Below are 14372 nucleotides of genomic sequence, written 5' to 3'. Positions count from 1 at the left end.
CCCAGATGATCTTCTCCGTCTCATTTCTCTGCACAAAAGGATGGTGGTACAAATGCACATTGGGTTGTAGGCTACTTGGAATCAGTGGCATGCTATGTGTTAGAAAATCAGAAAGGCAAACAGATTTTCTTGTTTTTGATAATTACTTGTGATGTTTCTTATTATTATGATTCTTATATCTTATTTCTTTTGTTCATCAAGTAATTAGCAAAAGCAGCAACACATAAAACAATAGACACCATATGTAGGCACTTTCCAGGGAAAAACCCCCTCGAGGGGAAAACCCAGTCAAGATAATTCTTCCTTTCAATAGTATTCTTTGAGACTCTTCACCCTAGACCAAGACAAGACCTTTCCTCCACACCAAGTCAACCTCCTAGAATTTCGACCTCTTTCCAACAACTTCGACTAGGCAGCAACTTATGACAACTGGTAGCTTCCGACAACAGACAAACTTGGAAGACTTCGATCTCCCAATCTAGAGCACGAAACAGAGAAAGAGAAACACCAAAATTTCGATTTTCCTTCTCTCCTTAGACTTCCCCAAACTCGCATTCACTTTGGCTCTCTAACAACAAACTTTGCACCTTTTCCCAGCTACAAGACAACTTCGCACTTCTTCCCAACTACAAGAGATTTTCGCACTTCTTCCCAGCTACAAGAGAATTCAAACTTGTGTGTGAATGATGCTCCAAATGAATTTGATGAGCTTCCTTTTATAGGCTTCTTGTGAGGTCAAATTGGGTCCTTAGGCCGACTTGATCTTCTTCTAGGCTGACATGGTGTGGAGGTTACATAATTCACATTTGACTTAATACTTAACCTTTTTACATGATTCAAAAGCCCAAGAAGGGTATCTTTAAATGAACAATGACTCTATAGACTCAGTATAAATCCTAGAAGTCCTCAATGGGGACTTTGACCTAAAACATGGTGACCCAAGCATGAAACCCATGCTTTAATAAGTCTCACAATAATAATAATTAAAATTCTTTTCTTTATTCTTTTGACAAGTAAATTACATGATGACTCTAGTACATTATTGAAGACCGAACATATTTACATTTTCCAACACTCTCTCTTAATTAGGGAGGTATTCATAATGCACAAATACAATGGAATTTCTCAAACTATATGAACCATGAAGAACTTTAGGCATTGCAATGCCATGGACTAGATTCCTAACCAGGGCAATCTATCTAAATAGTCACTCAACAGTTTAGGCACCGCAATGCCATGGACTAGATTCTTGACGAGGGCAATCTATCCAGGTGGGACTAAGATGGAATCAAGCTTTCAACCCATCTAGGTACCATCAGACTTATTTGCTAACCATCAACCCAAAAATCCAGGTCTGTATCCAAAAACACAGTTTTACGATCAACACCACCTTTCTAACTTCTAGACATCAACACAATGTGCCGGCCAGATGTCTTCCCAGGCAATGCTTCACTTGCAAAGCCTTAACACCCCTTGATCCAATACATAACCTTTTTACATGATTCAAAAGCCCAAGAAGGGTCTCTTTAAATGAACAATGACTCTATAGACTCAGAATAAATCCTAGAAGTCCTCAATGGGGACATTGACCTAAAACATGGTGACCCATGCATGAAACCCATGCTTTAACAAGTCACAATAATAATAATAATTTTTTTTTTCTTTATTCTTTTGACAAGTACATTACATGATGACTCAACTACATTATTGAAGACCGAACATATTTACATTTTCCAACACTCTCTCTTAATTAGGGAGGTATTCATAATGTAGAAATACAATGGAAGTTCTCAAACTATATGAACCATGAAGAACTTTAGGCATTGCAATGCCATGGACTAGATTCCTGACCGGGGCAATCTATCTAAACAGTCACTCAACAGTTTAGGCACCGCAATGTGATGGACTAGATTCCTGACCAAGGTAATCTATCCATGTGGGACTAAGATGGATTCAAGCTTTCAACCCCTCTAGGTACCATCAGGCTTATTTGCTAACCATCAAACCAAAAATCCAGTGTGTATCCAAAACAAAGCTCTATGAGCAACACCACCTTTCCAACTTCTAGACATCAACACAATGTGCCGGCCAAATGTCTTCCCAGGCAATGCTTCACTTGCAAAGCCTCAACACCCCTTGATCCAACAGATCAAGAATGACCAATCTCTCCCAATCAAATTGATAGGTAACCAACATGCTATCAAAACCTTGGAGAGATTCAGCTGTACAAACACAACCCCAGTCAATAATATATTTTCACATTTACATAATCAAATATAAATCTACGAGGTCATTCTAGATGTTGCTCCTTAACTTAGTAGGACTATCAACCGAATATTTTACAGAAGATTCCTTAGTTATATCCTTTCCTTTCCTACTTCTCATCCAACAACATATCCTTCGAAATACATTCTTTCAATCAAAATCAAGCTATGCCCTCCCTCTCAACTAGGAAGCACATCTTCATCCAGACTCCCTCTTTATCTTAGGGAGATCTCTTCTATGTAGGCTTCCTCCGAGAGACCAACTTCTTCTTTTCAACATCGAAGAATCTTTCGTGTTTTCCAACCATTTCGTCAGAGTTATTATCATCCTCATCACGCTTGTCACATTGAGCATCTTCACCAAGTTGAAGATTGTGTACAAGTACAACCAAATCTATAGAAGCAAAAGGTTAGCCATATCAGAATCACAAAATCATTTCATCTTTATTCATATCAGATACCCAAACTTAATTACAAACAAGAGACATATACTCTTCAACATCTTGCTAGGGACTTTATCATAAACCCTAGACTACTTCATAACACTTTTCATTCCATCTAGGGTTTCAATGTTTCTAACAAAGGTATGACATACCTTACTTCAACATATAACAAACCCTAGAAACAATTTACACAAAAATAGATCTACAAGGCATCTAACAACCTTTCAAAATTCATATGTTAGACTTCTCACTAGGGATTCATACAAATCCTAGATTTCATACAAAAGAATTAATCAAAGTCAATCACAACTTAGTAATTAACCTGACCAACTTCCACTAGGTTAGTTGCAAACCCTAGGTTTCTGATCAATCATCAATTCCATCCAAAACTCAAATTTCAACAATCTTTCACAAATCTCAAATTATCATATTGTCAACGTTCATAAGAGATTTCTACTTAAGACTATAAGGTTCAACTCCAGAACCCTAGAATTCCATTTTTACAAGTTCAACATTCTTACACAAATCTCAAATCATCATATTTCAGAGATTTTACTTTGACTAAGGTTCAACTCCAACACCCTAGAATTCCATTTTTCACAATCTCAACAATCATTAAATACATAGATCTCAGATTGTTATATTACACACACTAGATAATGTTACTACTAGGATTTAACTGCAAAACCCTAGATTTTTCATTTTCAACAATCATTTAAATAGATCTTAGATTTATATCACACATACTAGACAATTTAACTACTATTGGGGCTTAGCTACAAAACCCTAGGTTTTGAAATATCATCATCTTAAAATCTCAATCAAGGATTTCCATTAAAGCCTAAGAATCCTAAGACTCATGACCATTAATGACTAGGTCAACTCACATATCTGGGAGTTCATAATCATTCATAATCATATTATATGTCCAACAACATTAACATATCCGACTTAGACCAAGCTAGGGTTTCAAGCAAAAGGACATATCTATATATGCTTAGATTTCATCATCATGCAGAGACATTTCATATCATGTGTTAGTCAAACCCAATTTCACAGAAAATATCAAATAAGAGTTAGACATTCAAACTTGATTATATCAGAGTTTGATCAGACAAACACACCCATACCAAGGAAAACATTTCTAAGACAATATAAGGGTCTTGCTCACACATTCCACCAAACTCTATTGAGCTAGGGTTTCAATGTAGAAACATAACAAACCCAACACAACCAAAATTTCAAAATTTCAGGGCTTTTAGACCTTTATCATTCAACCCTAACAAGTTAGGTTTTCCTGATCATACCAAAATCCTAAACATGACATCATCAATAAACAACATTTCACAATATCCCTAAGCAGTTTTAGGGTTCTAGACATTCACGCTAGCATACCCTTCAGTTTAGGGTTTTCCAGAACCTGTCTAGAGTTCTATATAATCAGTGAAGAATATGAGTGGGGTGGGTAGATTTATCAAGAGATGAATCACCCAAACAAGAATCACTATGATTCAATATATCTAAACATAACAATGTTAGTAATAGATTATCAAATGAATAATCCTTTCAATCACTGTATTTAAAGCATACCTTTGACCAACCTTGTCTTGAGAGATCCTCTTTTATGCTTCTTGCAGATGTTTTTCCTAATCAAGACAATAGATGGAGAATGGTGATTAATATTTAATATAATCAAAACTAAATGAATACATGGAAACAAAAACTGAAAAGACATGAGATACTTATCGTAGGTAGTTGTTGGGGGCTCCCTCCAAAGCTTGAGGGATACTTACAAACTTATAAAAACAATACAAAAATGTCTTTTCCAAAACATGTTAAAAACCTATAAATTCTAAAACATATAAAATATCTAAAGTTATAAGCAAAGGTCTTAGTAGTGTAAGTCCCTAATGTCGGGTTTTTCGGGCTTGAATTTCTTCGAGTCTCCTTCAGGAAAGTTGGCTTGATGTCTTCCTCTCTTCTTATTCTCGGGACAGTCACTCTTGTAGTGACCATTCTTATGACATTGATAGCATTCTATCTTGGACATGTCAACTTTCTTCCTTGGCCCCTTCGATCTCTTTCCTTTATGATGAGCAATGTAAGCATTTGATACTCTTTCAGGATTGGTAACCATTGAGATTCTTAGTTCTTCTTGACTGCAGGCGGTCCATAATTCTTCAAAGGTGAGAGCTATCTTCCAACTGTTGAGACTTGCAGCAAATGCTCCCCAAGGGGATGGCAATCCTAATAGAGCAATGATCTCAAGTTCTTTGTCCGGAACAATCTCATCAATGGCCAAGAGATCATCCCTGAGTCTAGCTATCTTCACAAAGAAGGTTGCCACTGTATCTTCTTTAGTCATCTTCGTAGTTCTTAGCTCATTCTTCAAACTTGCTACTTGTCCAATGTTCTTAATAGTAAATAGCTTCGACAATGATCAGTGTTAGCTATGAATGGGACAAGATTTTCCTTTATCCCTTCTACCATAAGAGTCATGGCCACCAATTCTAATACCCTGTATTTCACTTTGTTGACATCATTGGATTCCTCTGAAGGCTTCTTTACATTTCCTCTGACCAAGTCCAGTACCTTGTTCTTCTCAAGGATTAGGTCAATCCTCTTGTTCCAGGACTTGAAGTTAGAGGCTCCTTCAAGTTTGTTCTCTCCCTTGATTGAGTTAGACATCTTTCTTGAATATAATAGACTCTTTCCCTTCGATAGTCCCTTTGAATGGTTCCTTGATCAAGTGCTTGAGACTGCCTTTTACTTCCTTCTTCACCAAAGGTTTGAAAACATGTTAGAAAATCAGAATGGCAGAAATATTTTCTTGTTCTTAATAATTACTTGCGATGTTTCTTATTATTACGATTCTTTATATCTTCTTTCTTTAGTTCATCAAGCAATTACCAAAAGCAACAACACATAAAACAATAGACACTAGATGTAGGCACATGCCAGGGCAAAACCCTCCTTGAGGGGAAAACTCAGTCAGATAATTCTTCCTTTCAATAGTATTCTTTGAGACTCTTCACCCTAGACCAAGACAAGATTGTTCCTCCACACCAAGTCAACCTCCCAAAATTCCGACCTCTTTCCAGTAATTCCGACTAAGTAGCAACTTACGACAATTGGTAGCTTTCGGCAACAGACAAACTTGGAAGACTTCGATCTCCCAAGCTTATGACAACTGGTAGATTCTGGCAGCGGACAAACTTGGAAGACTTCGATCTCCTAAGCTTACGATAACTGGTAGCTTCCGACAATAGAGAAACTTGGAAGACTTTGATCTCCCAATCTAGAGCACGAAACAGGGAAAGAGAAACACCAAAATTTCGATTTTCATTCTCTCCTTAGACTTCCCCAAACTCGCATTCACTTCGGCTCTCTGGTAGCAGACTTCACACCTTTTCCCAGCTACAAGACAACTTCGCACTTCTTCCCAGCTACAAGAGATTTTCGCACTTCTTCCCAGCTACATGAGAATTCAAACTTGTGTGTGAATGATGCTTCAGATGAATTCGATGAGCTTCCTTTTATAGGCTTCTTGCGAGGTCGAATTGGGTCCTTAGGCCGACTTGATCTTCTTCTAGGACGACATGGTGTGGAGGTTACATAATTCATATTTGACTCAATACTTAACCTTTTTACATGATTCAAAAGCCCAAGAAGGGTTTCTTTAAATGAACAATGACTCTATAGACTCAGAATAAATCCTAGAAGTCCTCAATGGGGAATTTGACCTAAAACATGGTGACCCAAGCATGAAACCCATGCTTTAATAAGTCTCACAATAATAATAATAAAAATTCTCTTCTTTATTCTTTTGACAAGTACATTACATGATGCCTCAAGTACATTATTGAAGACCGAACATAGTTACATTTTCCAACACTATGTACATGCTCGCCACAAGAGGTGTTCGTAAAAAATTTCCTCCAGCTCAGGATGTATTGACTGAGAAGCATCCTCCAGGACTTGGATGGAATTGAATTGTGCAATAAAGCCTGATCATCCTTCTTAAGGAGATTCTATATATTGTGAGAACTGGCAATTTATAGAGAGCTCATCTGTAGACCTTTGAGAGTGTAGCAATATCCATCATTTTGAAGCTAGTGGATAAACGTTTGAGAGTGCAGCAATGCCTGTCATTTTTGAAGTTCATGTTTAACTCCAGGAAATCCATGGTAATGAGCCTCAATGTTTTCAACTATTTTGCACCCAAAGCAATATGAAAGCCTCCAATTTTGAAGGTAAACATGTGGGTTTCCAGGACATAGTCACCTTCTGGAACTCACGTTGTCACACTTGCAGAAAGATTGTTTTCCTGTTTGATATTTTGTCCTAGATTCTGTAGAAATATTCTGTCCCTGTTTAATATTGATTTTTATTATTCAAACTTTCTAGATTCATTATAAGATGAGAGGGCTTATCTTTTAAAGATATGAAGTTCTTACAGTAAGTTGAAGGGACAATCCTATGGTGTTGTTAGTCTCGCAAGTAATCTTCAAGTCCATTCTAATTCTTTAGTATTAATTTTTAATGCCTATTTGTGCTGTTGTTCAGGTTGTTGAAAGTAAAGGAAACAACATAGAGATTGCTGTGATGACACGCGATAAGGGGTTGCGGCAGCTTGAGGAATCTGAGGTTGAGGCTATTGTAGCTGAGGTTGAAGCAGAAAAAGCAGCGGCTGAGGCTGCGAAAAAGGCTCCCACTCCTAGAGATTAAATCTGAATGTTTCCTTTGCCATTAATTGCAGGTCTACTGATATTTTTTGCCTGTTTGAGTTTCATTCAGTTTTATAACTGTCATTTCTCATTATGCATTCTGCTTTTATGATTTGGGCTTTTTCAATCTTTGAAAGGCAGTTTTCAAGGAAATCACTAAACAAATCTCCGTTGGAGCCAGTGAACTAATAAATAGCACATTTGAACAGGCATTTCTATATAATTGGATTACATGACAATATATGCCTTTGCACAAAAAGAGAATGATGCATATAGGGATGGTGTAGGATGTTTTCTGATGTTCAACATTTACTTTACATGTAGCTGTTGGAACAATTTTTTTACTTGTTGCAAATCTAAACATGGAATAGATCATAGGAAGGTCATCACTTACAAAGAGTTTTAAGGTTATGTCTTTTTTAATCTGGGACTGTAGGTTCATATATACATTTTGCAAATTTTTATGTAAATGGTGTTGTGAGGGTGAAGGTTAGTTCATTTTTGTGGACAAGGTAATTGTGATTCCATGCCACTTTTAAAATGTTAAACTAAAGAAGCCTCTTTTTACCTTAGCTCTTTCTGGTTTTCGGTGAGTGAAGTGAAACACATGCCCAAGACAGAGGGAAGTGGGAGTGTGGGGGGTAATGATATCTGCCAAATGACTTTCTCCAACATGATATTTATGTAAGTAAACAGCTAGCAATGGAAACAAGATATTCATGCAATCAAACAACTACCAACGACACAGTCAGAAAGGCTTCTACCTTTCTGAGTTCCTAGAAGATAGCAATTATATTGCATCCTAAGAGTTTAACAATAAAGAAAAGCTAGAAATGGACAGATGACAAATGTGTGAATGGAGCTGGAACATTGATAGAAGAGGGCTTAACTTATTTTAATGTCTATGCGGCCCAAGTATCTCAGTTTTCTGAGTTTAAGCCATATTTATAAAACCATATATATTCAATAATTTTAGAATATGTACGGTAGACGCTAAGAGTGTTCCCACAAATTCGATAATTTACTGATGCTGTGTATGTCATATACCAATTGGAATTTCTAGATGCTATATACAACATATACTGATTGGTATATATACCATCAAACCACATCTACTTTGTCTTGGCTCTGTTGGTATCTCTCCTGCATGTACACATCTGTTAAACATTCAGATTGCTTTTTTTAACCTATTTTTCTAAAGCCTTGATAAAATTCCGCTGTTCAAGTTTTTAGTGTTTGAGTGGGAAAATGTAAAATTTGGAGTGTAAAATCCTCACTGCTGTTGGTCTCATTGTATACAGTTCACAGAATGTTGAAAATTACATGGTATGATTTGGATCACCAAGGAGACAAATGCATAACACTGAGTATTGAAGCATTTTTTTTTTAGAATTCTGGCAAGCAAACTTGTCTCTTTCTTTGAAATAATTGCCATATTCAAGCAATTTACTTTTAAGGGAGGACATAGCATTAGCAAAAATTAATTGGCTATGCCTGACGTAGGTTGTCGTTGACACCTAATTGTCAAGTAATGTATTGGTTCCCAGTACCTCCCGAACTACTTAAACACTTTACTATGTACACTGTAGACAGAAGTTTGACCCGTAATTATATAATTTTATTAGAATAGTAATGACTGGGATCTTTTCAGCAGTTTTAGTATGTTCCCTTCTAACAGCGGAGAATTTTAATCAATTGTTTTGGTACAATTAGTGCAGGACAAAAGAGACAGATCTGATTTCTTGTTTTATTTTGCAGACAATGATATTTTTACGAACTTGAAATTCCCATATCCTGTTTAAGCCATTTCAATTAGTAACACTTGATGTTGAACTTTAATAATAGTACTGACCTTATATGTATATATATATATATATTCAAGAAATAATTCTTATAGAGTCTCTTGGGTTAGCTGCTGCACTATGAGGGTAGTATTTATGCCATCGAAGTCAATCAGGACTTGCACCTGGCTTTATTCACACCCACTTGAGAGGGTTTTGAACCAGGGTCTACTTGTTAATGCAAGTCCAATCACCTTGCTGCTAGACCACACTCCGATGGGCCATCGAGGCAATATTACTACAAGTTTGTTGAATTTCCTTGAAAATTCTGCTTGCTGCTTGGATGATAAATCTGAAACTACTTTTCTTTTCACCAAGACACATAATTTCTCAACAATAGAAGCAGCGGAATTAAACACAGAGATAAAGACACAATTACACAAAAGCCACAATAATTTTATAGGGAACCCAACTGGGAAAACCCTCTGTTGTAGAATTTTTTTGACAGAAAATAGAGCAATTGATCTCTTTACAAGGCAAACTGTTTCAACAGAAAGCAAGACTGTCCTCTCTGCTAATACATAGCGCGAAGCCTCCTTGCAAGGATACTGACCCAGCCCCCTATTTCCTTGCGCAGCCTTTGCTCCTATCTCGCTGGAAATCTCCTATTTCCTAACGCAGATCTGAGCCCCTATTATTTAGGAATTTCTCCCTAAATCCTAGCGCACTTCACAAGGAAATTCTCTCTGTGTCAAAAACTTGTGTATAAGCTGCTCCTTGATACACTCTTCCCACAAGAAGCTCTGACACAAAACTCATGCTCTATTGTCTTATCTGACAACCTTGTGCACACAGAAACAAATGAATCAATTCAGTGCCTTCATCCTTCATTTATGCTATTTGATCATGCTATATCTGGCAAGTTCATATTTAGAACTCAGACTTGTGATTGATTTGTTAACTTGGTTGAATTGACTCTCCTAACTCATCGTTGCCTCAATTTGACACTGAGACTCTCACTCGTCTTTTTCCAATATAAACACGCACTTGGAGAGCTACATAATTGAGCCTCCAACTAGCACATGAACAATCTAACTCTTCCTTTTCCAAGAACTTGTACTTGACAAAAGGAAAACAACTTGAGGTCTCTTTTGACTAAGGCACAAATCAAGAAGAAGACATTCTTTGCTACATGTTTCAACACTCCCTCTTAGCGAGGCAAGTGCTTCTTTATGAACCTCGTCCAGCGGGATCTGTCTCGAACACTACCACATTCTCCGCTGCTGCAGCTGCTCCCTTTGAACTAGAAGGCTTCCTTGCTTCCTGTTGGGAAATTCGATCTGAAGACCTGTTCCTTCCAACCATGCTCCTAGGATCTTTTTGCTTTTGAGCATCCCGTATGGCTATTTAACTCTTTGCTCGGGCTTGTTGCCCGTTGCCCGAAAATGTTGCTGGAATTTTCTGCATACTGCCTGAAAATCGCAGTTCATTGCCCATGGATCTACCGTCGCCCCTGTGCTCTTGGGTTCTTTCACAACAATGTCACAACCCCACTTAGCTGTTCGCAGCCCGAGCTGTGCGATCTGTCCATGATTTACCTCCTATGCAACCTTGTTCTCGCCACCCTCTTGTGACACTGTTTCTAACTATGGTTGTTCCATGTACATGCACTTTTACAAGATCATGGTTCAACTTCCTGCACCACCAAACTCTACTGCGCTCTCGACAACCCCTATTCCAACCATGCTCCTAGGATCTTTTTGCTCTTGAGCATCCCGTATGGCTATTTAGCCCTTTGCTTGGGCTTGTTGCCTGTTGCCCGAAATTGTTGCTCGAATTTTTTGCATACTGCCTGAAAATCACAGTTCATTGCCCATGGATCTACCGTTGCCCCTGTGCTCTTGGGTTCTCTCACAACAATGTCACAACCCCACTCAGCTGTTCCAAGCCCGAGCTGTGCAATCTGTCTGTGATTTACCTCCTATGCAACCTTGTTCTTGCCACCCTCTTGCAACACTGTTTGTAACTATGGTTGTTCCATCTATGCGTGCTTTTACAAGATAATGGTTCAACTTCCTGTACCACCAGACTCTACTGCGCTCCCGACAATCCCAGGACAACTGCTACGCCACCAATCTCCTACGCTTTGTCCAACCTCTTAGCGGATGAGGTCTTGTGGCTGAACCCCTCTACTACCGTTGATTCACTTATAGCTCGATAGCTGATCCTTGGCAGCGAACTGAGACTGGTACGAGCCGCCAGAGTTTGATGTCTTGCTACCTTTGCGAGCCCTGCAGGTTGGCTATTACCTGTGCGAATGGGGTTGTTGACTCTAGCCAACGACTGTAATCTTAGCACATGACCTGGTTATCTACTTAGGTTTAATTTGTTGGCATTGATTGTTGTCCAAAGCATCTGTGCTCGACCACGTCCACTGCACACTGCAATTCCTTTGTTCATTGGCGGTTGTGCCCAATCCTCCTTCGTGTCTTGTTGAGCTGCATCCCCTGTGTTGAAAAGTCTAACTAAGTTCAGTCTTCATAATGACATGTGTAATTTTGATTTTATGTAATTTTTCAGGCCAGGAGGTAACTCCACAATGTGGAGTGTATTTTTGCATTAAGATTGCTCATGGATATATACATGGAGGGAGAGACTCTTGGGCTTCACCTCCCAATGTCTCTTCATATTTCTATTCTCCTTATTTATTATTTACACTATTTTCATTTGAAGGGATGTTGGTGAGTCCAAGCATCATTGTGAATCTTTCGAACTTTTCTTGTCCAAGCACTTTGGTGAAGATGTCTACAATCTGCGCATTAGTGGAACAATGGCGTAGATGGATTGTCTTGGCCTCAACATGATGTCGAATTAGATGGTATTTTGTATTGATGTGCTTTGTTCGATCATGGAAGTTTGGGTTCTTGGCCAACTTTATTACAGAGGTGTTGTCAATCATGAGTGGAGTTGAATGCACTTGTTTCACCTGCACATCTTCCAAAATTTTCTTGAGCCACACAATTTACTTTGTTGCTTTAGCTGTTGCCACATATTCTGCCTCTGTTGTGGAATTCGCTGGAACTGATTGTTTGTGTGACCTCCATGAGACAACTCCTGATTCAAGACACGTAGCATAACTTGAAGTAGATACCCTAGTTTCTTTATCTCCATTGAAGTCTGAATCATATTATCCAATCAAGCTGAAGTCGCCCATCTATGTATACTTGAGTCGAAAGTCTTGAGTTCCCTTCAAGTATTTTAGAACTTTTTTGCAGCAGATCAATGTCCCTCACAAGGCTTTTGCATTAACTTGGAGAGGATTGCAACAACAAATGAAATGTTCAGTCTGGTAGTAGTCAGGTAGTTGAGACTTCCTACAAGCTGTCTATACTTTGTTGCATCCTCAAATTCTTTTCCTTTAATGGATGTGAGCTTCAAGTTCTGTTCCATTGGAGTAGTCAAAGGGTTGCACTTATCCATGCCAAAACTGTTCAACATATCTCTAATATACTTCTTCTGAGAGAGGAATATAAACTTCGGATGTTGAGTTACTTTAATACCAAGATAGTAGTGAACATAGCCCAAGTCAGTGATTTCAAAACCTTTCTTCATTTCCTTCTTTATGGATGTAATGTAGCTCTCATTATTCCCTGTCATCAAAAGATTATCTACATACACCACAAGATATACAACTGTTTTGCCAACTTTATTGACAAACAAAGTTGCATCATCAAGATCATATTGTTTGAGGTTGAGTTTCAGAAGATGCTTAGTTAACTCTTCATACCTGGCTCACGGTGCTTGCTTGAGGCCATACAAGGATTTCACAAGTTTGCATACTTTGTGTTCTAGGCCCTTCATAACAAATCTTTCTGGTTGGGACATGAAAACATTCTCTTTCGAATCTCCATTCAAGAAAGCAGTTTTTACATCCATTTGATAGAATTTCCAACTGTTCTAAGCTGCCAAGGCAAATAGTGTCCGAATGGTAGCCCATTTTGCTGTGGGGGCAAAAGTCTTCTCATAATCGACCCCTTCCTTTTGTGCAAAACCTTTTGCCACAAGCCTGCCTTTGTGCTTGTCAAGTGAACCATAAGCTTTATACTTGTTCTTGTAGACCCACTGGAATTTCCAATTGTTCTAAGCTGTCAAGGCAAAGAGTGTTCGAATGGTAGCCCATTTTGCTGTGGGGGAAAAAGTCTCCTCATAATCGACCCCTTCCTTTTGTGCAAAACCTTTTGCCACAAGCCTGCCTTTGTGCTTGTCAAGTGAACCATAAGCTTTATACTTGTTCTTGTAGATCCACTTGTAGCCAATTTGTTTGGTTCCCATTGGAGGATCAACCAACTTCCATGTGCCATTCTTTATCAAGGCATCATACTCCTTTTGCATTGCTTCTTTCCATTCATCATGAGAAGCTACTTCTTTGAAGGAAGTTGGTTCAAAATCTGTAGACAAATTCAATTCACAATCATAAGAAACATCCATGTCAATAGGTGAATCATAATCGTCTACATCACCTCCATTTTGCCTAGTTGAATTTCTTGTTCATTTCTTTCCAACCTCATAAGGATGAACATTTTCAAGTGTCTTTGTCAGCCATTTTAGAGGACTTTTTTGAGATGGCCCAGGCTGCTCAGTTGATGGAGTTGGGGCTGAGTCAAGATTGAGTCTCCCAATTCTGTCAATCACATCACTCAAACTATCATCAGTGGTTGGAGCTTCATGTGGGGGAGAGAGTGCTTCAGAAGAAGATTCCACAGATTGATCTAGTATAGGAATCCCCCCATTCAAGAGGTGGAATCTAATTATCAAATTCTTGAAACGATTTTGCATGTCTGAATATATCCAAATGATCAAGCTATCGCTCAACAACATTGTCAGCTTTGGAAGATTCAAGAAAGATTATATCTCTAGATACAACAAACTTCTTGTTAACTTCATCATAGAGATGATATGCTTTGGAGGTATTTGAATATCCCAAGAAGATACACTTATGACTCCTTGCACCAAGTTTGTTTCTTTGTTTCTTTGGTATCAAGGCATAACAGGTGGAACCAAAGACCTTGAGATGCTTTATCGAAGGAATGTGACCATACCACATTTCATAAGGAGTCTTGTTTCTAATAGCATTAGATGGACATCTATTCTTTACAT

The 14372-nt window shown here is 38.2% G+C and overlaps 1 protein-coding gene across 1 annotated transcript in view; it reads left to right on the top strand.

Annotated features, from left to right (window-relative positions):
* The window catches only part of LOC149262792 (proteasome subunit alpha type-7), a 30567-nt gene extending 22892 nt beyond the window's left edge, over positions 1-7675 (top strand). Inside the window, exon 3 of the mRNA XM_089425221.1 lies at positions 7274-7675. Coding sequence (XP_089281347.1) covers positions 7274-7435 — 162 coding nt within the window. The 3' untranslated portion in view covers positions 7436-7675. The remainder of the gene's footprint in view (positions 1-7273) is intronic.
* Positions 7676-14372: the final 6697 nt, after the last annotated feature.

This window comes from Pinus tabuliformis, chromosome 6 (genome assembly GCF_031772625.1).
Source record: "Pinus tabuliformis cultivar Carrire ecotype Pingquan chromosome 6, CPIR1, whole genome shotgun sequence".
NCBI classification, from domain to species: domain Eukaryota; kingdom Viridiplantae; phylum Streptophyta; class Pinopsida; order Pinales; family Pinaceae; genus Pinus; species Pinus tabuliformis.
Note: the sequence above shows the minus strand (reverse complement) of the source record. Positions and strands in the feature narration are given on the sequence as shown.